Genomic DNA, 27,230 nt, shown 5'->3' on the forward strand with positions numbered 1-27,230 from the left:
TTACACAAATTTTGAATTATATGCCCCTGAACATATTTATATTGATGTCCTCTGGAATTCTCAGGTTGTACTAATGCTCTCAGCCCTTGCATTATATTTAGTCTGTGATTTTTGTAGCCCTTGAAACATCATCATGTGCTTTTTCTCCCCTACCCGCCAAAAACATAACCCACCCTTTTCTAAGCATGGAACACTGTTGACAGTAATTTACAGGGATTAATTTCTATAATACTCTTTTCAGTTATTAGAGGTGTTTTTCTATGTTAGCAATAAAGAAACAGGCTGAGAGATTAAGGAAATTGCCTAAGTTCACATAGCTAGAGAGTCAGGTTTCATACCCAGGAGTTTACCTCCATTGTTCTTGTACTTTGCTACACTATTGCATTCCAGGGAATGGATTCCTGGCTGGAAATAGGAGATGGAAAACAGAAAACATTTAGGAAGTTGACAGGTTAGACAAGAGATGATTTCAAACCTGAGGTAGTTTTAGTAAAGATGATGAAGAGTAAGTAGATTCAAGACTGAAGTGATTTGGCGTTGGATTGCTGGTGCTGTCATTTGTTCGTAGAGATTGCAGGAAAACGAAAGCAGCTTTGTTGGATTAAGATGCCCTTGGGATATACATGGGACAGCTGTCCTCTGAAGTACTTGGAAGAGTTCCTCTTGGGATGCAAGGGAATACGCTTTTCTTTGCATTGAGCAGGTACCATCAGTTGTTTATGGCTCTTCTAAGGGATGTTCCATATAATTCATTCAAACTATGAGAAATGGTAGATGTGGACCCAAGAGAAATGAAAAACATGGACTACCTTTGAAGCCTTTATAATTCTTTTGAGGATAATACTGATATTTTATAATTAAGAGGTGACCCTCCATATCTGCAGGTTATGAAACCACACATTCAGTTGACAACAGAACAAAACTCTTCCCTGCCCCCCACAAAAAAAAAAACAAAACTGTACTGAATACATACAGACTTTTTCTTGTGATTACTCCCTAAACAATATAACAACTATTTACATGGCATTAAGTATTACAAGTAATCAAGAGATGATTTAAATTCTGCAGGAAGATGTGCATAGGTTGCGTGCAGATACTATATACCACTTTGTATATGGGACTTGAGCTTTCTGTTGACTTTGGAACCAATTCCCTGGGGATACTGAAGCATAATTATATATTTTACCAAACACTGATTCATGGTTCAGGTAATGAGTATTAACAATGGTTTGGCTGAGAATACAGATCATGGCGGAAATGGTTGAGAGCTTGTGAGATCACCTAGAAAAGTAAATGAATTTTGAAGTTCTAGTGGTATACCAGAGTTTTGTTCTAGGTCTTGGTCAATCACTGTCAAATATGTGATGTTTCAAAAGAGCCATTTTAGAGTTTAAAAAGAATGATCTTTGGGACTGACAAAGAACATAGGCCTTTTTTTTTTTTTTTTTTAATGTTTTGGAAACATTATGTCTATGTGAATGCTTTTAGTAAGGATTAAAACTATCAGAATTTATTAGGACAGTTCCTTGGCAGTAGTTGGACAGTTTGGATCTTTATTTTAATAAAGTATAATTCTTACTGTTATTTTTCAGTCTTGTTCCTATTTTGTTCTTTTATTCACTTTTGGGTGATTTTATAGCACCTTTTAGGTGTTTCAATAAAAAAGTTTTTATTGAATATTAAGTGTTTCATAAAAGTTGGGTTTTGAGAAAAGCAATTTTATGTTCCTCCTTATATGAAATGACAGTGCTATGTCTTCATTTTGTTCATCTTTTTTTGTGGTGCAATTAGCATATTTTAAATTAAAGAACCCTTTAACTGATAAACATCCAAATGAAGACCCTGGAAACAGTCTTGGCTTTTGACTTGCAAGCTGTTTCCCCACTCAGGCAGGAAACAGTTGATGCCATTGTTGATATAATCCTTGATTTCAAGGTCACAATAAAGATCATGAATAGAATAACATAAGGACTATTGTAAAAGGGATGATTTTGTAGTTGAAACTTGATTAACTAAAGCTCCTATATCTTTTTTTTTTTGTCTCAGCACTTTTTTTTTTTCTTTTTCAGCAGAGGCATTATAAAAAACAAGTAGAATCAAGGTTTTTCTTAAAATTCACAATGACTTGAGAGTGGGAGTTTTTTATGCCAAATGTATAATAATTGTCCAGACTAATTTTTATAATACAGTTATGTAAATATAGAAATGATTGACTAAAACATAATAAGACTATTTTTTGTGTGAAATATATATCATCTATACAAAAGTATCTAATCTATAGCTGTAATTTTTAGTAATTATAGTAAAATTAAAAACACCTATGCGCTCACTATAAAGATTGAAATGTAAAACATTGTCAGACCTTAGAGGGTCTCTTTGTACTCCTCCTGGTTTGCACTTGCTCCCCGTCTCCCAGAGAAAGTCACTATCTTAACTTTTTGATACTCATTTCCTTCTTTTTTTAATGTTATTGCCTATCTGTTCATCCTTATTTTTTAATATTATAGGAAACCATACCATGTGAATCATTTTGTGACATATTCTATGGTTGATTTCTGAGAATTGTCTAAGATGATGTGTGTAAATTTACTTCATTCATTTCCATTGCTTTTGGTATTCTATACATGGATGTGCCACAATTTATTTACCCATTCTGTTGCTGGTAGACATTAGTGTTGTGTCCAGTTTCTGGCTGTTTACCAGCAGTACTGCTGTGGACGTTTTGTTCCTGTCTCATGGTACTAAGTGAGAGAGTCCTTCAAACTTGTAATATCTGGGAGTGGAATTGCTGTGTTGTAGAGTATTAGTGTTGCCAAACTAATTTCCCAGATGTTTATAATGGTAACAGGATCTGTGAATTCCTGTTGACAATATGTTGTATTTTCAGACTTAATAATTTTGCATGTCTGTTGGTTTGGTGTGGTGATCTCATTGTGCTTTAAATATGCATTTCTCTTTATTAGGAGTGAATTTTGAGCATCTTCATGTTATTTACTAATGAGATTTGTTCTGCCCCACATTCCCCCGAGAGATGCTCTAAACCAATAAGAACTTGCCCAAAATGCAAAGCCATCACTACTATTAGGATCTGGCCCTCTGGCCTCCCCCAGATCTTCACACAGTTATCCAGACACTGGATTCTCAGAGCAAGCTAAGGAATCACCCAGAGCACTGTACTTCTCTATTGCCGATAAACAAATCATCTCCAAGCTATCTTTAAACAATGCTATTGTTTCCTTTACTCATGAGCCTGCAGTTTGGGCAGTACTCAGCAGGGATAGCTTGACTCTACTCAACTCCACCTTGCTTAGGGCTGGTGGTTTGATGGCTGGGGCTGTAATCATCTGAAGCTCATATACATATCTAGTGATTGATGGTTGGTTCTGGCCATCAGCCAAGACCTTCATTGGACCTATTGACTGGGACACAGGGGCATTCATCCAGTAGGCTCTGTGCTTCAGTGAGATGATTCAGCCCATCATGGCCAGCTCCAAGGCAGAAACATCATGGCAGAAGGGCAAAGCATGTTCTGTCCCAACGGAAGATTCCTTTCGTAGCTCTTAGCAGAGGGGAAGCAGAGAGACAGAGCTCAGTTGTGTTCTTTCATAAAGTGTATGTTGAGGTCTTACTCCATTTTTCTCTCTGGTCATTTGTCCTTTTCTTTATAATTATAGTTTGTATTTCCTGGAGTCTTGTCCTTTCTTACATGTTAAACACTGGTTCTGAATATTTTCATTCACATTCTGTTTATACATAGTTGAAACATAGTTGAATTTATCTGTCTTTTCCTTTATGGTTTCTGCTTTTACATCTTGTTTTAAATAGCCTGTCCTGTCCTCAAGTCATGAAAATACTCTCCCGTCTGAAAGTTTGTTTTACCTTAAACATGTGGTTGTTTAATTTATTTAGAAAAAAATTGTTGAGTATAGTGTGATACTAATCATTGGCCAGTACTTTCCAGCAGTTTGCTTCTGTTCTGAGGTTGATGGTGGTTTTATTTTGTATGTTTGTTCTCTGTGTTTGGAGGGAGATGGCTGACTGGAATGGGAGCAGGGTCTGGGAACAATGTTTAGCAGAAATGCTAAAAGCCAGAAGCTGTGAAGAAATCAGGGGTCATCTTTGCTATCCCTCTAAGTTGACAGGACTGAATGTAAGGGAAAACAGTTATTTCAAAGGATAGCACAGTTCGATCTGGAGTTTTCCTGGCAGCCTTGGGAAGTTGGTCCTAAGGGGATTAGCAAACCCATGTTGAAGAGGAGAAAATTAGGGATTTGGGGAGTCATGCCACACCTTGATTCTTCCAACTCAGAACTCCTAAGCAATAGGTAAAGCTCAAAGCTTCATCCTGCCTTTGTTCCTGTATAAGGAGAATCACAGGCCCAGAGAGGGTAAACTTGGCCATCCACAAATAATGAATTTGAGGCAGAACCTGGACCAATCCCTAGTCCTAATAACTGCTGGCTGCAAACCCTCAAACGCATCTCAGAGAGAGAGAGTTGGGCAGGAGAGGTCTTCCTCCCACCCATCTTCTGTCCCAACGGAAGATTCCTTTCGTAAACTACTCAAAAACTCTTCCCAGAACATTTCTCCCAAATCTTTGGTAATTGTCTGCTTCCACCTCCCAGGTTTTTTCTAACCGACTTTAATCCTTTCCCTCTGCTCCTAATTTTAAAGGAGGTGGCTCTTCTAGCTTTGCTATTATACCAGAGCTAAACACATAGTAAGTGCTTAGTAAACATTTGCCCTATAAGGATCCAAATGAATAAGGCAACTTAACAATAGGGTGAGGATGAGCGTCCACCTTAAGACCCAGCAAGACCCCAGAGAAATGCTCACGCGTGTGTCCACCAGGAGATGTGTGCAAGGGTGTTTACAGATGCACTTTGTGGTATATAAGACTACCTGAATGTTCATGATTAGGAGAGCAGATAAATAAGTTAGGGTGTATTTATACAATAGAATACCATACAGCAGTGAAAATATATGAATGTAACTACGTATGCTAGCATATACACATCTCACAAAGATAATGTTGAGTGATAAAGCAAGTTGCCAAGTGTACACCAAGTATCCTTAGTATAAAGCTTTGAATATATAAAAGTCAGGAGGGTGGCTACTGTGGGAAGGGAAAGAATGGCAGTGCGTGAGAGGAGGTATAGGGAAGACCCCAGCTTTATCTGCCTCATTTCTGAAGCTGAATGATGGGGAAATGGAGTTGTTGTAATATCCTTTCTACTTTTTGGTATGTGTAACATACTTCCGTATAAAAACAGCCAAATAAGAAAAAGAAATGACTGAATAAATGGGTTAGTTTTTTAAAAGTATAAATCAATCCCATCCTTTTTCATTAGCTTCCATGCTATTCTTGCCTACGCTTTATTATCTTTAAACCACATTTATCTTATGTTCTATAGATGCTATAGCTCACAATAGAAATTATCTAAATGGAAAATATGCAAAAGGAAAGTTGTAGATTGTAAGGCAATGGAAATATCTCCTTACTTTAAAATTGCTATGAAACTTGAAATTTCTTCCTTGGTGACCCGTAAATACTGGTAGCTCCTTAGCCACATGTGCCATTTGGGGACATAGCAGTGGAGATGGGCAATTAGAATATTTTTAATTATACATAACTCATGATGAGGAAGGTCTTGTTGAAGTCGTGCTTCTACCACCCATTCTTCAGAACAAACACATCATTCTCATGTTTTAAAATAATTATTCATCAAAGAATTACTTTAAGAAACCTGAAAGTAAGCAATAATATCTCTTGTATCATTTCTTTTTCTATAGATGTAATTCAACCTTTTTAAAGTAAGCATTACACAAGTTTTATGGATCAAATTTTGAGTTTTTGGTTTTAAAAAACATTTCTTTTTCCAAAGGCAAGCAGCTTAACACTAAGCAATATCTTTCTGGATGTGAATGACATTTTTGAAGACTTATCAGTTTTTAATTGTCCATTGTTTCTGAAGCTGTATTTTTAATTTCATTTGCTCTCTCCTAGGGAATGAATGATGGCAGTTCGCCGTGCATTAAAAGCTGTTTTGGTAGATCTCAATGGCACACTTCACATTGAAGATGCAGCTGTGCCAGGCGCACAGGAAGCTCTTAAAAGGCAAGCTATCCTCCAGGTTCAGCTGACAAATATGTTTGTAAGTGCCATTTTACCAAGGCAGATCATTAGCTAAATGGATGGCCTTAAGATGGCATTTCACCAGCTTACCGTATATCTAGGAACTGCCTTGGGTTTAGCGAGAAGATGTATGCATTGTAATATCCTTTGAACATCATTGTCTAACCCTTTATTAGGTCTGGACTTTTGCTGTAGTCCCTTTGTTCTTTGTGTGTATCTTTCTAAGTCAGTAATGTAAATTCAGGAATGAAAACTCAAGTTTCTAAAATGTGAAATAAGTAGCATTAGAAAAGTCACAAATAAATTCTGGAATCAAAATGTAGCACACTCACATACAAGGCATTTTCTGCCCCCTCTAGCTTTACCTAACATCTAACATTGAATGTGCTCAAATAAATTTTGATTATGGGACTTGGAATTCTATGGGATATACAATAAAAGCATGTTCAAGTGAACTGAATGTGTATGTTTGCTTCTAGTTCTCCTGAAAAAAAAAAAAAAATGCCAGCAAAACAGAATAAATAACTGGCATTAAGCATCTTCATCCTAAAAGAAAAAAATTAGGGAGGTTTTCAAAATCAGCAATACTTAGCATTTGGTGCCTATCATTTTCCAACCTTAAAATGTTCACTATATGCTGTTAATCAGAAAATCTGATGTCAAGTATCACAGCACTAGGAGTTAGGCAAAAGATTGACACAAGACTTTGTATTCTCCCAGAGAGGTTACTTTCCATTTGGAGAACCAAGAAATACAAACAGATTTGTGTATCAATTTCGTTAGGAGTTATGATGACATTTTACAGGTAGAAAAATGATGAACAGTGAGTGTATTGCTTAAAGCCCAAAGAAATCAGACACACAGCTGTATTTTCTCTCACTGCTTGACATGCTCTTGCTCAGAGTCAGGCTTTCTGGGAACAAAGATGGATCTCTGTTGATGAATCTGCTCCTGTGGACAGAGCTCTTACTGCTTTAAAAAATGAGCTTTCTGCTCTGGACTGCAAGAAGTATTTTTGGTGAACAGTGACATTTCTAAAGTAGCTCTGTAAACTCTGAGTGTTGCCGTTCTTTAGGGGCAGGAACCGACACATTCTGTCACAGGCACTGGCAGGTTTCCCTCCTGGAGAAGTCACTGTACTGGTACTGCCAGTTTGGTTTCTATAGAAACAAATAGACTAAAGAAAGTTGAGGGACTAGTAAAAGTTTTTTAAAGAAACTCATTAAAAATGATGTGGTTATTTCATACTTACTCATTTTTAGGATAATAGCTATGTAGAAGTAATCAATTTCTTTTGTAAAGTAAACCACCAAATTTAATGTGTTTTGTAGAAAAGCTGCCACACAGATGTTATAGAGGTAATCATGATTACAGTGAATTATGTAATCATAAATGTATTTAATGCTCTTTAGGCAAATACATAGAAATCTCTTTTCTGCTTTATTTGGCTTGGTTAGTACTTTCATGCCTTATGGTTTTTGGGGGATTGATTTAAATAAAAAGCAACAGGATGTTAATAAAGAATTCTAAATTAAAACTAAATTCAAATTATTTTTAGATTTTTGAATTGAAACATTGTAAAACAAGAAAAAATTTTCCATTTTTAAAGAAGGCTAAATGAATTATTTCTCTGATATCATGCCAATTTGTTTCAAAAGCAGGCCATGGAATCAAATTAATCTTGCATGTAAGTTGTTCAAGGGGAGAACCTCTTTTGATATATAAAAAAAAAGAATGTCTTTTCGAGTTGTCCAGGTAGTTTCTGTTTATAAATTTAATAACTCATTAGGGCTTAGGCAGTGTCTAATAAAATTCTGAGGCATCTATTGTCTTAATATAGGTGGATCATTGTCCCAGGACACAGAAGATTCCTGTCTCAGCCCTTATGCTTCCTAGCTGTATAAAGCTAACAGGTCACTTCTTAGGCCTCAGTTTTCTCTCTTTAACAAAGAAAAGGTTGTACCAGTAGATAATCTCTTAAGATAACATTCACCTCTTATACTGTGTTGAGTACAGTGTGGCTTTTCACTTGTTTACTAAACCTTGCAGTATATACAAAGTACAGAAGGCCTCAAAAAAAGGTAAAAGTAACCTTTTCTGTCTGACTTTGCTGCTTTTAGAGGTGATAACTGCCCACAGGATGTAGATAATTTATAAGCTTTCTAGGCAAAAGAAAAAACAAAAACTAAAGAACTTTTTATCCATAAAAATAGTAACTTTTATCTTCTGACATTTGGCACAGTTCTACCAAATTATAAGGTTTTATGGGACGAGGATGTTAAAAACTTCCCATTGATTCCTGAATTTTCCTTTTCCAGGTTACGTAGTTCTTCTGTAATTGTTAGGTTTGTGACCAATACAACCAAAGAAAGCAAGCAAGATCTTTTGGAAAGGTTGAAAAAACTGGAGTTTGATATTTCTGAAGATGAAATATTCACATCTCTGACTGCAGCCAGAAGTTTAGTAGAGCAGAAGCAAGTCAGGCCCATGCTGCTGGTTGATGATCGGGCATTACCTGATTTCAAAGGTGGGAGAAAGTTGGAAAAATTTTAAAAATTAGTCATAACTACTTAAAAATCATTCATAAGGAGTGTTTTTTCTGATTTCCATCTGTTATTGAAATGGTTGACAGTATGGATAAGGAGTTTAAATCTGAATTGGTTTTTCTCAAACCTTTTTTGACCATAATCTACAATAAGGGAAACACATTGTATAGTAATATTGTGTGTGTGTGTGTGTGTGTTCATGTTACTTACTATATGAAGTATGCTTTATTTTCCATTTGTTGTACTTAATTGTTTGACTTTGATGTTACTTAGAGCTCTCCAAATTTGTTTCATGATCTATTGATGGATCATGACCCCCCAGTTTGGAAAAAAAAAAAAAGTTCAGCATTATTTTGAGTATTATAACCCTCAATCCCAGAGCCCCTCTCTAAACTTGGTTAAGTAAGGTAAACCAAAATCTCCTCATTTAAAAATAGATGTCATGCTGGATAGTATAGAGATTATATAGTGCAAAGTATTTTTCAACCAAGAAAAAATAAAATTGCTTTCAAAAGACAGACTAGAAAAATGTCATAGCTTTATGAAGCTTTGCCACGTTGCTTCTTTTTTGTAGCTGATACTCAGATCGGAATGACAGAAAAATAGATATGAATATGTTTGCTAAAAATATCACGTGATAACTTTACAGATAATGATTAGGGAAGCTTAGTTGTATATACAGTGGAGTAGGACCTCCACAATTGTACTATGGAAAAATATACCAGTGTATCAATTAGAATTATTACTTGTAAGAAACAGAAACCAACTTTGGCTGAATTAACTGGCAATAAATGTATTAGGAGGATCTTACTACTGATGAGAATATAAAATAACACAGCTCCTATGGAGAGGAATTTGATAGTAGCTAACAGAATTACATATGAAACAGTAATTGGTGGAATCTATCTTGAGATATAGTTACAAAACCATACAATGACATATGAACAAAGTTATTCATTATAGCTTTATTTATAATAACAAAAGATTGAAAACAACCCAACTGTTCATTGGAAGGGACTGGTTGAATAAACTATGGTATAGACACAAAATGGAAAGCTTTGTATCTGAAAAATAAATAATGACAAAGAGTTCTCTCTCCTGATATGAATGATGTGATGAGTGATCTTCATAGGATATATTAAGTGAAAAAGTGAGGTATAGAAAACCTTAATATTTTCTGTTTAGGAAAATCAGAGGGAAATTAAATATATATATATATATATATATATATATATATATATATATATATTTGTCTTATATTGGTAAAAGGAAGCCAAAGAATGATAAATGAAAGAATACTAAAAATGGTTATCTAAAGGGGAAGGGAAGGTAGGGAGGGGGTCAGGAGAAGAACCTTCTCTAAAATGAGCTTAACTCTACATCAAGTTGGTGATGTAACCACTCAGAAAGAATTACTTCATATGACTTGACAGTGTTTTGACCTGTTCATTTATTTTGGGATAAATTTTTAAGGTCAAAACAACTGCAAAGAAAGCTTGAACTATGTTCAGTAGTCTTATTGTTCTTAGTAATATTGGTATTATAACTTTTTAAATTAGAGATATGGATAAAACAAAGTAGTAACTGTTAGTTCAGTTATGACTCAAAGATTTTAAATGTAAGTAAAAATTACAAAAAAATAATAAAAAGGAGATACAAATATAAAATAATCAAGTAAATTAAAAGCTGAGTATTCCTAACTAAATTGAAAATTTCATTACTAACTCCTTTATTCTTTTACTGAAAAAATACATCTCATCTAGAGCTTCTACTGAGAACATTAGAAGCAGTGACAACCCAGTGCTCAGACTATGGTGCCTACTATTATTTCTCACTATAGTTCTAGCTTAGCTTTTAATATAAAAAGCTAATATAAGCAAGGAAACTACTAAGATTGATGAGATCATGTCTAAAGAACTCTGGAGCAAACCTGAAATGATAATTTGAGCATCAAAAAGAGTAATGATTGCAGGGGATTGAAATACATATATAAAAAGGCATGAGTTCAAAGTGATGCTCAGCCCCACAAAACTAATGGGTCACTGTTAGAGACTGCTAGGGCAGTAACTCATTACTCTGAAAGTTGACAAATTAAGTATTTTTCCTAATCTTCCCTGTTTGAGCTGTATTTTAGGGTAACCAAATACTTGTTGAGGGTAACTTCTTTATAGTAGAATTCCAGCCAGGAAATGCAAAAGAAATGACAGAATTAGAATGTCACCATTTGGCAAGGAAATAGAGAATATCATCAATTGTTTTTATAGCACAGCTGAAGGGCTGATGGGGATCTTCAAATGGAGGCATCTGGTGATCAACCTTAATATCACTAGAAGGAGAATAACCATAATTCTTGTGCTTCATGATGTAATATAATAAGAAATGTATCACATTGGCTATGAAATAAACTTCCTAAAAAGTAGATGTGACAGGGCTGGGGTTGTAGCTCAGTGGTAGTGCACTTGTCTGGCCGATGTGAAGCACTGGATTCCATCCTCAGCACCACATAAAATAAAGGTATTATGTCCATCTACAATTTTATATATATATATATATATATATATATATATTTTTTTTTTTTTAAAGTAGATGTGAATCAATGAAGACTCTAGATCTAATTTCCAGTATGCAAGAAAGATCAGGGTAAAGGAACACATTATACTGTGAATAATCAGCCAAATCCAGAATATGGGGCCTTCTCCAGAACCAATGATCTAATTTTTCCAATAAAGGGAAGGAATGACATTTTAGAATGAGAAATAAAAGATAAAAATCAAATGCAACATTGGGCCTTGTTGGGATGCCAGTTTAATATACCAAAAGACATTTTGAGACATTCAAATACAGACTAAGTATTGGGTAATGTTAAAAAATTATTCACTTTTTATGTAATAATGTTACGGTTTTTAAAAAGTCTTTATTGATTAGATACATACTTAAGTATGAATGAGTAGAATGACACAATATCTGGTATTTGTTTTATAAATATTTGCAAAAAAAATTGTAGGGGATGATTGGCAAAATATTGATGGTTGCAAAAGCTGGGTGCTGTGTGGTATATCAGAATTTATAACGCTAGTCTCTCTGAAATTTCCATGACAGACAAAACAAAAAGCTGTTTAGGTGACCCACTGAACTGCCAAGGTTAGCCCAGAACAATGTACACCATTGCCCACAGAACTGACAAGGTGCCAAGGAAGTATAGAAAGCCTCTGGTATCCTCAGCCTCTGTTGTGAGAGTAAGCTCCACCCCTTAGCACTCCAAATGAGCTGGTGAGTTCCCTAATTGTGAGAATGGCATGAAGAAACTGGGCAACCAAAAATAATGACAAGTATTTCCTACAGTCTACATATTTATGTTTCTGGACAAGCTGAAGGACTACAGAACAATGTTTTAATCTGGTTTTTTTCTTCTTGTCTTCAGATAGGTAAGAAATATTACAAGTTTTATTCCAAATTTGAGCTAGAATTGGGATATATAAGCTTCTACTTCTCCTTGGTCTGAAAGAAATCTATCATTCAGTCTAGGACTATACTTGCAACATTTCTATATACATAAAAATTGCCAAAGTAGATGGATTTTTGAAGGGAATGGAGATAACTTTGCTGGAGCATCTTTGCTCCAGTGGTGGATATAGATAATAAAAAAATTTTACACACGTGTACCCACAAAACCCTTTAATTCTTACAGTGGACAACAATTTTACTTTGTTCCTTCAACAATTTAACCAACTTCTCAATACTTGTGGCAACTTCTAAGGAGGAAATTGGAAAACTTGGGCATCTGCAGGCAATAAGAGAGGCAAATAGGAATTAGTATATGGATAATCCACAGAACTTTTAATCAGACTTTGAAAAACTGTATGGTGAGTGTGCACGTTTAGTTGTCGTATCTGACATCCTGATATCAGATACCAAGGCCTTACAACATGCTTTAATTGTAAAATGTGTGAAACTAAAAGTAGATGAGAGGGCTAGGGATGTAGCTCAGTTGGTAGAGTGCTTGCCTCACATGCACAGGGCCCTGGGTTCAATCCCCAACACCACAAAAGAAAAAAAAAACATTCTGAAAAGTGGATGAGGCCTCATGTATAAAACTGTAGAATCTGCAGTACTTTCCATATTCATCATGAATGTGTTAACCTTGACAGTGTCAATTAGAAAGTCTAATTTCCCTTGCCTCTTAGATTCTCAATTCCTCATCAGTTGCTATTGATCTGCTGGCTCCTAAGGAACTCGTAGCTGTTCTTGTTGATTGTAATCAGTAAAGCATTTTGAAGTTAGAAATTACTTGCTTGAGAACATCAAGTTACCATTTTCACTTCAGTTACTAAGTAGCTATGAAACCATGTATAGGGAATATGGAAAAATATTAGTAGCCCTTTCCACTTTCTTGCCTTTAATTCTTTCTCTTTCACTTTCAAAGTATACTGGCAAGACAATCTCTTAAACTTCAAATTATGGCTGAGCAAAAATGTCCAGTTAGTTGATTAAAACTACTTTGTTATAAAATGTGGCATTCCCTTTAATTTTGTAGTTTTTAACAGTTTTTTTTTTTTCTACTCATAGGAATACAAACAAATGATCCTAATGCTGTGGTCATAGGACTGGCACCAGAACATTTTCATTATCAAACTCTGAACCAAGCATTCCGGTAAATCTATTTTTTAATTTTTCTCCTGGTCATACACTCCCCCTTTTTTCTTTTAAGTCTTTTTCATATAAGTTTTATATGTTTTAGTTTCTGGCTGCCTAGATTGTACATAAGGACAGACATCTTCAAGTTACTTTAAAGTCAATATCAAATAATATTGTTTAATATCTTAGTTCTGTTTTTTTTTAAATAATCAGTATGTTAAAATGTGATGATCATTAAGGTTTTTGTGGTTCATGAAATCAATATTCTGGAGTAGAAATTCATAATAAAATTTCAACTCTAAAACTAGCAATTTTATCTTGTATTATTACTCCTGTGATTCTCTTCTGACTACATTAATCTCTACAGATAGCATCCAGGCTAACCTAAAAATAATAGATGTATTTTCCCCCCAGGGAGAATCCAGGCAATGGAAAAGAGCTACACATTTGATCACACTTACAAAGGAATTACTCAGTGAGTGATAATGATAATCTGACCTGGAATTGTGGCAGTAGGGGTGAAGAAAAACAAATTTGGATAGTGTCCTCATGATTTGCTCTATGATTGGGTTGGGATGGTGAGGAAGAGTGAGTTAAGAACAGCATCAGATATCTAGCTTCAGCAAGTAAATGAGCATTCTACCTGGGCTCTGGGAAATGATGAGTGGTTGGGGCAATTTGGCCTCTGAGACATCCAAGTGGAGATACTTCATTGGCTGTTGGCAGAAGAAGCACATTTAACAAATAAGACATGTAAATCTGTTAGTGTGTGCATTTCACCTACATGAACTTCTTGCTGCTACTTCCAAAAGAAAGACTGTATACATGTTTTCATTCTTCCTGAGATAATTTGGATCCAAATTTACTTGCAGATCTTTTTCTTTGAAGTTTTCGTATCTTGGCTTTTATGTCTTGTCAAACCACAAAATACTGTAAATTTATCTTTGAATTTATGACAAGTTAACTGTTCAAAATTTTGCATAGGGATATATATTTTTAATGGCATAGTAAATTTTGAGTATTTAACTATAAAAAATACTATTTTTAAAATTCAGTTTTTCTTACTAGAACAAGGATCTGTAAGAATTGTTCTTATATTTTTTGTAGAATTCATTTTTGATGTATATATCCTACAATCAGAGTATTTGTAGGAAACTTTAAAACACAATACCAGGTTCACACATGTGGCTGCATTATTTGCTGAGATCTTAAAAATGGCTAGCCTCATGTAAAATCTGTGTGGCCAAAAATAGCACTTTGAGGACAGCCACCTTTTCCCTGTGTGCATGGTCATTTTTGATACTCAGTTAATGTAAACCACAACTACTAAATGCACTTTCATTTGTGATTCTCTTTGTGGTATTCAGCCTTTGTTTAAAACTAATTTACTATAGTTATTGCCTGAACTTTCATTGTTATGCCAGATTGCTTAAAAATGTGCTTTAAGAGTATATGGTATTGGGGAGGTATGGTGGGACATACCTATAATCCCAGTGACTCCGTAGGCTGAGGCAGAAAGAAGACAAGTTCGAGGCCACCTTCAGCAATTTAGCAAGACTCTAAGGAACTTAGTGAGACCCTGTCTCAAAATAAAAAATAAAAAGGGCTAGGGATGTAGCTAGTGTTAAAGCACACCTGAATTCAATCCCCAGTACCAAAAATAAAAAAGAGTACATGATTTTAAAATTCCTTTTGCTTCACTTACTTCCATTATCCTGCTTTAGTTTCTTAGAGAATTTCTGTCTGCTCCTCAAATAAGGCCTACAATTATACTAACCAAAGTCAAGTCAGTATTCACTTGAAATACAGAATTTGCATTATTATGCGTTATTTCTTACTTCTGAATTTACCCCTGCTAACTTTAATTCATTCTCTTAACCACAGAATTCAAGGAGAAGGTATTGATTGATTTTAGCTCATAATTTGGGAAGGACATATTTAATAGGAAGTTGGGAGGTCTCTGTCTTAGATGAATGCTAGACTCAGGGTAATAAAAATGTATGTTGACATAATACTGTCTTTGTAATTGCTCGGATGCTGTCTAATTAGTATACTTTCCTAATATTGATTTTTTCAAACACCACATTTTAAAGCATTACAGTGTACTTATAGGTCAACTCTAATTTCACAAATGCACTTAACAGCTGAGTGGAGAGTTAACAAGGATTTTAGGTCTCGCCCTTCTTTGCATATTGATGTTTCCACAGAGACTGTGCCTTCCAACCAGTGATAGCAGCTGTTTCGATTGTATGTAGCAAATATAGTCATCTCAAATGAACCAATGATTAAATTACTATTCAGGTTAATAATGAGAATAAACACTGATGTTGAAGCCCATTGGATAGCTGCTTTGAGTGCCAGTTTCAGGGGCACGTTTGTTAAGGCAGATAGTCAACCTTCAAATATCACTACCTCTTTCACTGTGTTTTTAATGAGCAAACACTTCCAAAAGTGCATAGTTCAGTGCATCTATACTGTGCAAAGTATGTGACCAGATAAGTCTTAAATGCCTGAACAAAATTGAGAATGATTTTAAAGAATCTTGGGAAAGAATATGAACCATTTATAGGAATAAATACGATTTGGGTTTGGATTGTCTAAAACATTCAAACACTAAAAGCCTTTAGTAGCTTTTTTCCCCTTTTATCTAATGCTAAAAGAATAATGTCATGAATGTTCACATACCTATCAAGCCATTTTAAGAAATAGAAAATATCAATATTTGATATCCCTTACAAATACTTCCCCAATTTCCAAACCATAAGTAATAGGATTTTGAATTTAAGTGTTCTCATTTACATGCATTTCTTTACACTTGTGATACATATATGTAGGTATCCCTAAACATAATACAGAATTATTTTTGCATGTTTTATACTACTAATATTCATCAGTCTACAACCCTAGCAATACTATGTAATTCATCAGTATGAATAACCACAGCTCTAGTTCATTGATTTTTTTCACAGCAGTATTACTAGCTTATAGCAAGATCTTTTTAAAATCTTCTGATCTGAGTAAAAAAACCTAAAGCTAGAGCATTTAAGTAATGGACCAATCATAAATTAAATTTAATGATCACAGTTAGGAGGAAGACTATGTAGGCAAAGATATTTCTTAATAATTTTACCCAAACTTGGTATTAAGACTAAAAAATATCTAATCCCAAAAATAATATGACTTCATTGTGGAAAAGTTTTAGTGCTCAAAAAAAAAAACTAAACTAAAAAGTACCTAATCCTGTCACCTAAAGAGTATCACTGTTAACATTTTAGCAAATAACTAGTTTATGTGTTTCTATGCACATACATATATATACTCAATAATATAAACTCTGTATAGGCTATGCGGTGACTTGCATTTTAGCAACCCAACAATATATTATGTATGTTTTCTGTACTCTTTATTCTACAACATTTTTTTATTCCTATAGCATATCCCATTAAAAAACAAATAAATTGTTTGGCCACGAGTTTCCTATTGTTGGTTTTATTCAGGTTTTTGAAGTTATATTTGAATTTCTGAGAACGTGTCTGTTGAGTATTTGGGTTTTTTCCTTATTTTTGCCCTCCAGAAATATAATTCTCAAGTCAAAAGAGTTTTGAGAAAACACTGCATGGAGTTGTTTAACCTAGAAAAAGGTTCAAGGTTTTTTTCCCTAAATTAAAAGCAACTGATCACCAGCTTCTAGAGGAGCCTATTAGAATGTCCTTGTAGCTGAAGATAAAAGGCATCACAACTGTCACATTTAAATACACAGGAAAGCCTGTTTTTTAAAAAAATTTTTTTTAAATAAATGACAACAGGATGCATTACAATTCTTATTACATGTATACTGCACAATTTTTCATATCTCTGATTTTATATAAAGTATATTGACACCAATTTGTATCTTCATACATGTACTTTGGATGATGATGTCTATCACATTACACCTTCCTTGCTAATCCCCTGCCCCCTCCCTTTCCCTTCCACCCCTCTGCCCTATCTAGAATTCTAGATAGGGAAGCCTGTTTAAAAATGCTGCTTTGAAGCTTTGTGAATGATGTCTTTCCTGTGATTATTAAAGGGTCTGAGGGTGCTTCAAAAGTCACAGATGAACAGAATTCCATGATTTTGGGGTTTGGGGATGACATACTTATCATAAATGGTTTCTGTTGAATGTTAGATTGCTTGCTTAGGGGCATTTATTTCTTTTAAAAAAAATAATAAGTTTAATTACTCCAGTAAATTTAATTCTTTAGTAAAGGAAGAAGAGAAAGGGAAGGGGAAAAACCAACAGTAATGGCCTCTATTATTACTGCATTTCTATAATAACTTCTGAATATTTTCTGAGTGTTTAGAACCCTGGAGGTGAGGAATTTCAGAACAATGTGGCAGAAGGGCTTAAATTAGAAATATTTATGTGGGCTTTTTCACTTTTGAAAGAGCTAACTGCTATGCAGTCTTCTTAATTAAAGTCCAAACAATAAAAATAAAGTACTTTGGAGATGAGAAGTTGTTTCTAGACTTAAGTGCTTGAGGTATTTAAGCATTCTATTAGTACATGGCAGAGAAGAATTTTATGTACAAATTTGAAAGTCAGCATACAAAATTAAGTTGAATAACAGAGTCATCACCATTACTTTGTAATTTGTGCATAAATTCTTTTTATTAAATATATTTTTAGTTGTGTAGGTGGACACAATGCTTTTATTTTTATTTATTTATTTTTATGTGGTGCTGAGGATCAAACCCAGTGCCTCACTGGTGCTAGGCGAGTGCTCTACCACTGAGCCACAACCCCAGCCCCTGGGGATAAATTCTTTTATGATTAAGGCAGCTCTTGCTATTCTCTAAATAAAGGTTTCAGGGGAGTAAGTTACAAAAACACATTTTGTTACTGATTTTTCTGAAGTACACAAATTATACAACTCAGTAAAATTTTATACATAGATAATCTATGTACACCCAGTGTGTTCATGATAAAGAACATTCCCATGAGGGCTCCCTTTGCTAGTCTGTCCACTCTTCCCCAAGAGAACTACTGTTCTGACTCCATCAGTATTGCAAGTTCTTGATCTTCACATGAATGAAATCATACTATGGTGACATTGTTTTTTAATGTGTCCTGCGGTTATTGGGCTCTGAGTTGCTTCCAGCTTTGCTCTTATGAATACAGCTACTATGAACATTCTTCTACATGTCTTTGAGAGACACATGCATTCAGTTCTCTTGGGTATAGATCTGGAAGTGAAATTGCTGGATAATAGGATAGATAATTGTTGAGCTTTAGGAAATATTGCCAAACAGTTTTCCAAGGTGACTGTACCAAGCTATACATTCTCACTAGCTACAAATGAGAGTTCAATTGTTTCACATTTTCCCCAGAATATTAACAGTCTGTGTAATTGTGGCTATTGTTTGGTTTAGATAGTGGTGTACTAAGTTTCAATTTATATTCCTCTGATGAGTAGTGCTGAAACCCTTTCATATACTTGTTGGACATTGGATGTTTTCTTTTGTGATGTACCCAGTCAAATTTTTCATCCTTTATATTGTATTATCTTTTTCTGTTGATTTGTAAGTTTTTTTATGTCTTATAAATGTGAGTCTTTGTTTGAAAATATGTACTCGAGGTATTTTTATTTCCCCATCCCTTTTTTAAAAAAAAATTTTTTATTTAGAGACAGGGTCTCCCTGAGTTGCTTGGAGCCTCTCTAATTTGCTGAGGCTGGCTTTGAACTTGCCATCCTCCTGCTTCAGCCTCCCAAGCTATTGGGATTACAGGTGTGCACACCGCATCCAGTTCTACTCAAGTATCTTCTTTCTACCTATGGTTTCCCTTTTCATTCTCTTAAGAGTATGAGAACATGAAGTTCTTGATTTTGACGGAGTACAATTTGTGAGTATTTTCTTCTCTTATACTTTTTTTATCCCAAGAACATGAAGATAAGTCTCATGTTTTCTTCCATAAGCTTTATTATCTTACCTTTATTAACAATTAGATGTAGTATCTCCTTGAAGGTTTTTTTGGGAGGGGTACTGGGGATTGAATCCAGAGGTGCTTAACCACTGAGCCACATCCCCAGCCCTTTTTATATTTTATTTAGAGACAGGGTCTCGCTATGTTACTTAGGGCCTCACTAAGTTTCGGAGGCCGGCTTTGAACTCATGCTTCTCCTACCTCAGCGTCTTGAGCTGCTCGGATTATAAGCATGCACCACCTGGCTCTCCTTGAGTTTTTACGAATTGTATGAGGTCACATTTTATCTTTTTCCCGTAGGCATCTAGTTTCAACAATATTTATTGCAAAGATCCATTCTTTACAACTGCAAAAATGGGATCCTAATTAGAATAAATTATATTCCATGTATGTATATGTCAAAACACACTCTACTGTCATGTATGTCTAAAAAGGACAATAAAATAGTGGGAAAAAAAAGATCCATTCTTTACCTCCCACTGAATTGTAGTTGTCCTTCTGACATAAATTAAGTAACCATATACTATATATGTGGCTTTGTTCCCAGTATCTTGATTACTATAGCTTTACAATAATTCTTAATAGCTGACAGGGTACATCCTTCAACTTTATTTTTCTTTAAGATTATCTTGACTGTTCCACATGCTTTGCATTTCCGTATAAATTTTGGAAGCAACTTGTTGATATCCATCCAACATTTAAAAAAAAAAAAAAAAAGCTTACTGGGAGTTTGATTGATACTTTATTGAATCTGTGGATATGGTAGAATCTGCATCTGAACATAATGTCTTTCCATTTATTTTTTTTTCTTTTTTTACATTATCTCATCAGTGTTTTGTATTTTTCAAAGTATGGGTCTTAGACATATTTTATTAAATTATTCCTTGTATTTCATGTTGTTTGGTGCCATCGTAAGTAGTATTTCACTAAATTTTATTTTCATTTTTGTTAATATGTAGAAATTTCATTGGGATTTTGTATATTAACCTTGTATTCAGCAACCTTCTTACATTTCCTTGGTGATTCCAGTGACTTATTTGTAGAATCTTTGAGATTGCATTTTCTACATAGACAGTTGGGCTTTCTATTAATAATTACAGTTTTACATTTCTCTTTCCACTTCTTATATTTTTCTTTTTCTTGCTTTATTGTACTGTCAGGATCTCTACTATAGTGTTAAATAGAAGTGATGATAGTAAGTAGCCTTATCTTATTTCTGAATTCAAGGATAAAACTTTAATATTTTACCACTTTTAATATTTTGTACCAGCTCACTAAGCTATGTGAATATATTTGCTTTTCACTTTTGATCCTAACCAGAAATAGCAGTGTTAAACTTGTCTTAGATCTTCTGTTTTGTCATTTCATCACTTCTCTCAATATATAGTATTCTCAGAAGATTTCTATTTCATAGGGATCATAGAGTCCCTAAAAACTCAGTGTATTTTTTCAGTAATTAATGAAAGAATGACTGCATCAGTGTGATATTAGAGGTATTCTGGGGGTTTCAATTAAATATTAATAGAGTTTTCCTTTGATGCTTTTTATGATTCACTATTGTTTTAATTTAAACTTTTGTCATTTGTGTTTGTATTTAATTTTTTTTTTAGTTGTAAGTGGGCAAAATATCTTTATTTATTTATTTTTATGTGGTGCTAGGATCGAACTCAGTGCCTCACACGTACATGGCAAGTCCTCTAACACTGAGCTACAGTCCCAGCCCTTGTGTTTGTATTTTTGATAAAAAAAAAAAATACTTGAATGTTAATACTTTGGCAGTTCTTGTTCAGTGATTCTCAGTGGGGGACAATTTTTCCTCCTAGGAAACATTTGGCAATGCCTGGAGACGCTTGGTTATCCTAACTGACGAAGGGTACTACTGGCATCTGGTGGATAAAGGTCAAGGTGATTTATGAAACATCATTTTCTAGCCCCAAATGTTAATAGAACTGATACTGAAAAGCCCTGATGTAGTTCAACCCCTTCATTTGAAACTGAGGCCCACAAATATGAAGTGAATTGCTGTTACCTATTTTAAATAGTGTAGGGACTGTATATCCCACATTTACAAATAGTTGTCATTATTGTGAGAAACATACTGTGAGAAGGTCTGCTTCCATCCATTGTCCCTGTTAGCTCCCAGGACAGTATATATTAATCCCTGTGTTTTAGGCAGGGTACTGGGGCATACAAAGGTTCATCTGTTAACTAATTTATTCAATAATCATTTTGTGAGCAGTGCTAGGCCTTTTTTTTTTTTTTTTTAAGTCAAATGCAGTGACTGCATTGTGGAGATTATATTCTAGTGAAGAAGACTGACCAGACAGTTGGAAAGGATTAAAAATTATGACAAGTGATATGAAGGGAAAAAAGGGAGGGATGAAATAGAAATGAAATGTGAGGAAGAAGTCCACTTTATTTAAATAGGGAGACTGGAAATGGCTTCTTTGTTGTACTGAGATTTAGCTGAGACCTGTCAAATGAATAGAAGAAAGTTATGTGAAAAGTATAGGGCCATTCAGGTGGAGGGACCACCATGGGGGTTGAAGCAGGAAACAGTTTGATCTTTTTTTAGGAAATAAGAGCAGGCAGCTGTGATTGGAATGCAGTCTGCAGTAGGGAAAGTTACTTGAGCTTGGAGATGTGGACATAGTAGGTGCAGGAAGATAGTGCAAGCCCCACAAGCCATGCAAAGGACTTTGAATTTTATGCTGTTTGCAATGAGAAGTTATTGAAGGATTTTAAGCAGGGGAGCAACATGGTCCCATCTGTGCTTTTTAAAACTCCTGCTATTGCCTGTACAGTAAACTGGAATAATAGGACAAGAATAATGTCCTATTATTGGGAGTCTATAGCAGCAGTTCAGGTTGGAGAGTAAAACAGATTTGAAACATTTAAATTTTGTTTTGAAATTATAAATTACTGGATTTGATGATTAACAGAGATGTGGGGATGGTGAGGGAAAGTGAGAAATCAAGGATAACTACTAGGTTTCTGGATAAATTTATTGGGATGGAAAAGATTGGGGGAGGAACACTTTGGGAGAGTAGGGGGAGAGAGACCCGTTAGTTTGATATTGAACAGATAAGAGGTGTCTGATGGTGACTTAAGCTACAGGGTGATTTCATTTCTACATGCTCCACCTTCAGCAGAAATGGTGGCAAGTTGATCACTTCCCTCGAGAGGTTAAGTTATTTAGAAAGATAATGGACTGTATGTGGAAGAGGACTCCACTGGTTTTCTTAAGTTCCGGGTTATAGCACTGGCTCTAGAGCTCCCTGGTTGGTACCACTGAGCTCAGCCAGCGTCTCTGGATGGTTTCTTCATCTGTGAAACGGGGCATGTTGGCCTTAATGTGCCTTAAGGTTCCTTGCAATAATGTTTTGTGGCTCTGAATTTAAATTATCCCCATGGCTTTTTCTCTCATTGCAATTGTGGTCCTGTTCCCTGGCTAGGAATTTTTAACTTACCTGGAATTTATAGCCAGAGATTTGGTGTCAGACCTCTTTTTGCATTTTTCCTTTGCTTCTTTATACCTCAACAGGCTTATAGATTTCCTGCTGATGTGTTACTTCTGGTAACAAAACCAACCATTTGTTGCCTGTTTAGTATATAAAACCACTACCAAGTATTGGGGTGTCTATTTCTAATATTTTTTTAAATATTTAACTGTGAAAGATTTTTTAATCTGTGCCCTATGAAATGTTTCCCTTTTAGTTCATCCTAAATATGCCTCAGCTCTTCCAAGATCCAGAGAAGTTTATGCTGTGCAGAGAACAGTTAAGGCAGGAACCATTGCCCTGAGAGATGCTGTTCTCTGGACTAATGCAGAACCAGTTCCCACTTAGGAACGCACTGTTCCAGCCCTTCCAGGGAAAACACAGAAGTGCTGCCTTGGAATTAAGTACACACATCAATCAGGCTGATAAGTCTTATCCCCAGTTAATATATAATAAAATATTAACAAAGCTAAATCAAATGAGTTTTTAGTTTAGCTATATAAGTGGAAAGCAATTTTGAGGTCTGTTGCATAAAGAATTCCAGTTCCGTGGTAGAGAAGCAAATAAATGGGATTGGGGTGGGGTGAAAGAGGGGGATGGATGAATCACCCATTGCTAACTCATTGCTATCAGCTGTGGTTAAGGCCAAAGGAGAGGCTTTGCAGATTTCTTAATGCTGGATTTCAAGGTCTGCTTTCAGAAATAAATTTGTATTAATATTAGTGAACAAATTTGAAGGATCTGTGCTGTGAGCAATTTGTAGTAACTAACAGTAAGTCCTTGTAATAGTCCAGTATTGGTTTTTACTTAATAAAATATTTAATCACAAATGTCTGAATTCTGCATCTCCCACAGGAAGTTATTTCCATGCCCACTGACAAGAATAATTCAGCAGTTTCATAGTTGAGCGCTTAATTACTCATAATTGTGAAGGGTAAGATGTGATGAATTCTTCCTCCATGGACATACTAAATATTTTAACTAAGTAGATGACTTAAAGTAAATTAAGCTAGTGAGGTCATTTATTCCGTTGGTTAAGAGCAGTTTGAGAAATATATCATGTCCTGTATTCCGTTAGATAATTATTTGTGCATGACTACTTCTGGATGACTGAAGGTGACATTGCTGGGGTGGGTGGCAGATCTAGGGGTGAGAGGTGAGTGTTAAGTTCACAGAGATTTGTTTTGTTGTATTTTACCTGAGTCACGAAGGAAGATCCTTAGCTATATGTAGAGTTTTGTTATCAAACTGACAGGAAAACTACACCTTTGTTTGGTATGACAGTTTTTTGTCCTCTATTGGAATCAAGGAAGGGACTTGACCGCAGGCTGTCCCCTTAAACCTTGTCAGTGTGTGCTTTGGGAAGATGGCCTTATTTGCAAACACCATCGAAAGCAGTTAGGTAGAATGAAGGGGTGAAATTACATGCAGAAACTCGGTTGAAAAAAAAAAAAAGTTAAATTTCTGAAGTAAAAAGAAACTTACATTTTGGAGGCGAGGAAACAGGAATTCAGTATTTCTGAAGTGCACTTCCTAAGTTGCCGCAGCAACAGTCTAGCAGCGTTTTTAGGCTCAGGAGCCTCCTGCTTACCATTAGGGAAGGCTGAAACAACACGTCTCATTAAGTTAAGCCTCTTCCCTAGAGTGCCTTATTTAGCTTTAGTTCTCTTAATTCTCTTTCCCTGGTGATTTGGGTAAAGTGTCTGAAACCATGAAAGGTAAAAGGTTGAAGCAATCCCAAATTTAATAATCTATCACCTTTCTTTAGTGTATCTGAATGTAATTCCCAGCAGTTCTTCGTGAATTCATTAGAAGACAGCAAGTCATTAAAAGTTAATAAGAAACTATTTGTTTCTGTGAGTGTGAGTAAAACCACTTTGCCAGTCTGACATTCTTTTCCAGTTATAAAAGCCTTGCTTTTAGCCAGTTTTTGTTTTTTTGGTCTCTCTAGGTTACTCCTGGATGGAGCGCCTCTGATATCGATCCACAAAGCCAGGTATTACAAGAGAAAAGATGGCTTAGCCCTGGGGCCTGGACCCTTTGTGACTGCTTTAGAGTATGCCACTGACACCAGCGCCATAGTAGTGGGGAAACCAGAAAAGACGTTCTTTTTGGAAGCATTGCGGGGCACTGGCTGTGAACCTGAAGAGGCCGTCATGATAGGAGATGTAAGTAGAAGAGCGCAGGAGATGCCCTGCACTCACCTCTTTGCTAGGACGGCTGGCTTTGAAGCACTGCTTTAGGGAAGTGGACTTTTTGTTACTCAAGAGAAAAATAGTCAGAAGCAAGCTTTCCTGTAGATGTTTGACAGTATTCTTGTAAGCATTTGAAATTTTGATTGTTTCTGACAGTTCTCCAAAGTGTGAGGGCATGTATAATTTTAAAAAATGTTTATATTGCAAGTCAGTTAAATGCTTTACATTTTTTTCTGAAGAAAATTCCTATAAAACCTAAAGTATTTTGAGCATTATGCAGAGAACAAAATATAACTAAAGACTTTTCATAAGTAGTGATCCTCCAGCCTCAACCTCCCCAGCTGCTGGGATTACAGGTGTGTGCCACCATGCCCAGCTTCCTTCTTATTTTCTTTTTCCCATTTCCCTTCCTCCTCTCCCCATCCCCATTTCTTCAATGGGCAAATTTGACTATAACGGAAAAAGGTTTTAAGTAAGACCTTAAACAAAGAATTTGACATTCTGAAGCTAATTTCTAAGGGTCATTGTTGAACAAACTTAAAGATTTTTGTGGGAAAAAAATCTTCTTTAGGCATAATCTGAATGAATCCTGCTTGTACATATGAGATAGCAGGACTGATTTTCTTTTTTATTTTTTCTTCTTAGGACTGATTACTTGACCAGGCCTTGGAATTTTAATTGCCTTGCTTTCATTGTTACATTCAACCAAGTATTTATTTATTTTGTTTTATATTCTGTTTTGGTGGGTTTCTTACTATTTTGTTAGTTTTGTTTCATTTTGTTGGAAAAGGTCTAACTATGTTGCCCAGGTTGGCCTCAGACTCCTAGGCTCAAATGTGATCTTCCTGCCTCACTTCCATGTGCTGGGAGTAAAGATGCACACCACTGTGCAAGTGTGTTTATCCCTGTCTTGAATAAGAATGGACAGGGGAGCTCCCTTTACAGATTGATGTGTGATTCCCAAATTTAGTGAAGTAAACATAAAGAGTTACAGTCTGATTAAGTATACTGCTTTGATTTGATCCTACCTATTATAGACAATTGGATGGAAATTAAGAGTAATATATTACGTGGGCCACTAAAAAGTGATCTTCTAAATCGAGTTCATTCACTGTTTACAGCTGAGTTATTCACTGTACAAGCTGTCAAATGCATAGAATGCTTTTTTCCCCAGTGATCTGTTTTAAGAAGAGATAGATATACTTGTGGCAAGGCATAGACTCTTCACTGTTGTCCGTGTTCAGTTACTGGAATTCCTTACGCTAGTGTTCGCTTTCCACCTCAGCAGCGCTTTCTTCTCCAAATATGGTTCTCCTCCTCAGAGTATTTCATGTGGAGTCACCCCTTTTCACCTTCTCCTCTTTCATTTTGAAAATAAAAAGCAGGGGATTCCAAGTGGCGATCCCATCCTAATTAATTGTTGGCAGAGTGTGTTGGCAAGCAACAAAAGACTCTGGACTAAGTGCCTTTTTCTGTTTTTCCAGGATTGCAGGGATGATGTTGGCGGGGCTCAAAATGCTGGCATGCTGGGCATTTTAGTAAAAACTGGTAGGTATCTTCTGTATACCTTTCCAAATGCCTTTCCAAAAACAGGGTGGTAGAGTTCACAGTTGCCCAAAGAATAGCTTTGTCGAAATGGTAGAACTCTGGGCTTTAATTTTCTTTCTACATGAAGAAAAATGAAATAGGTTTAGGATTAAAGGGAAAAAGACCATGGGGGTGGGGGGAACATGCTGCAAAAAGGTGGGAAGATCAGGGCTCGAGGCCTGGTAGTACCTGCCCTGTTCACCATGTCGGAATGGAGCAAGGACCATGAATTGTGGTGCTCTGAGAAAACATTTGTTTTATGCCAGCTATCTGATGATAAAGTTGATTTTTTTAAGAACTGGTCATCTGTGTGCTCTGATCCTCTATGTTCACATTTGCATTTTAAAAAATATATACCAGCTGGGTGGGCATGACACACACCTGTAGTCTCAACAACTAAGGAGGCTGAGGCAGGAAGATCGTAAGTTCAAGGCCTGCCTCAGCAACTTAGACTGTCTCAAAAAGAAAAAAAGAATACAATAACAGAAAAAAAGTGGCCTGCTCCCGATTTTAATCCTCAGTACAGGCTAGAGTTGAATAGAGTTGGGGGAAGGTGGTGTGAAAATATATACATACCAGCACACACATAAAAAACTTCTTTATTTTCATTTACTGTTTTTGGTGACCAAAAGCTTAGGAAGTATTTCCTACACTAAAATTAGGTTT

General features: G+C 35.5%; 1 protein-coding gene across 1 annotated transcript in view; it reads left to right on the plus strand.

Moving 5' to 3' along the window:
• The window catches only part of Hdhd2 (haloacid dehalogenase like hydrolase domain containing 2), a 33,302-nt gene that overhangs the window by 1,499 nt on the left and 4,573 nt on the right, over positions 1-27,230 (plus strand). Inside the window, exons 2-6 of the mRNA XM_027949074.2 lie at positions 6,008-6,118; positions 8,455-8,663; positions 13,249-13,333; positions 24,734-24,950; positions 26,462-26,525. Coding sequence (XP_027804875.1) covers positions 6,015-6,118; positions 8,455-8,663; positions 13,249-13,333; positions 24,734-24,950; positions 26,462-26,525 — 679 coding nt within the window. The 5' untranslated portion in view covers positions 6,008-6,014. The remainder of the gene's footprint in view (positions 1-6,007; positions 6,119-8,454; positions 8,664-13,248; positions 13,334-24,733; positions 24,951-26,461; positions 26,526-27,230) is intronic.

The sequence above is a fragment of the Marmota flaviventris genome, chromosome 16 (genome assembly GCF_047511675.1).
Source record: "Marmota flaviventris isolate mMarFla1 chromosome 16, mMarFla1.hap1, whole genome shotgun sequence".
In the NCBI taxonomy this organism is placed as follows: Eukaryota; Metazoa; Chordata; class Mammalia; order Rodentia; family Sciuridae; genus Marmota; species Marmota flaviventris.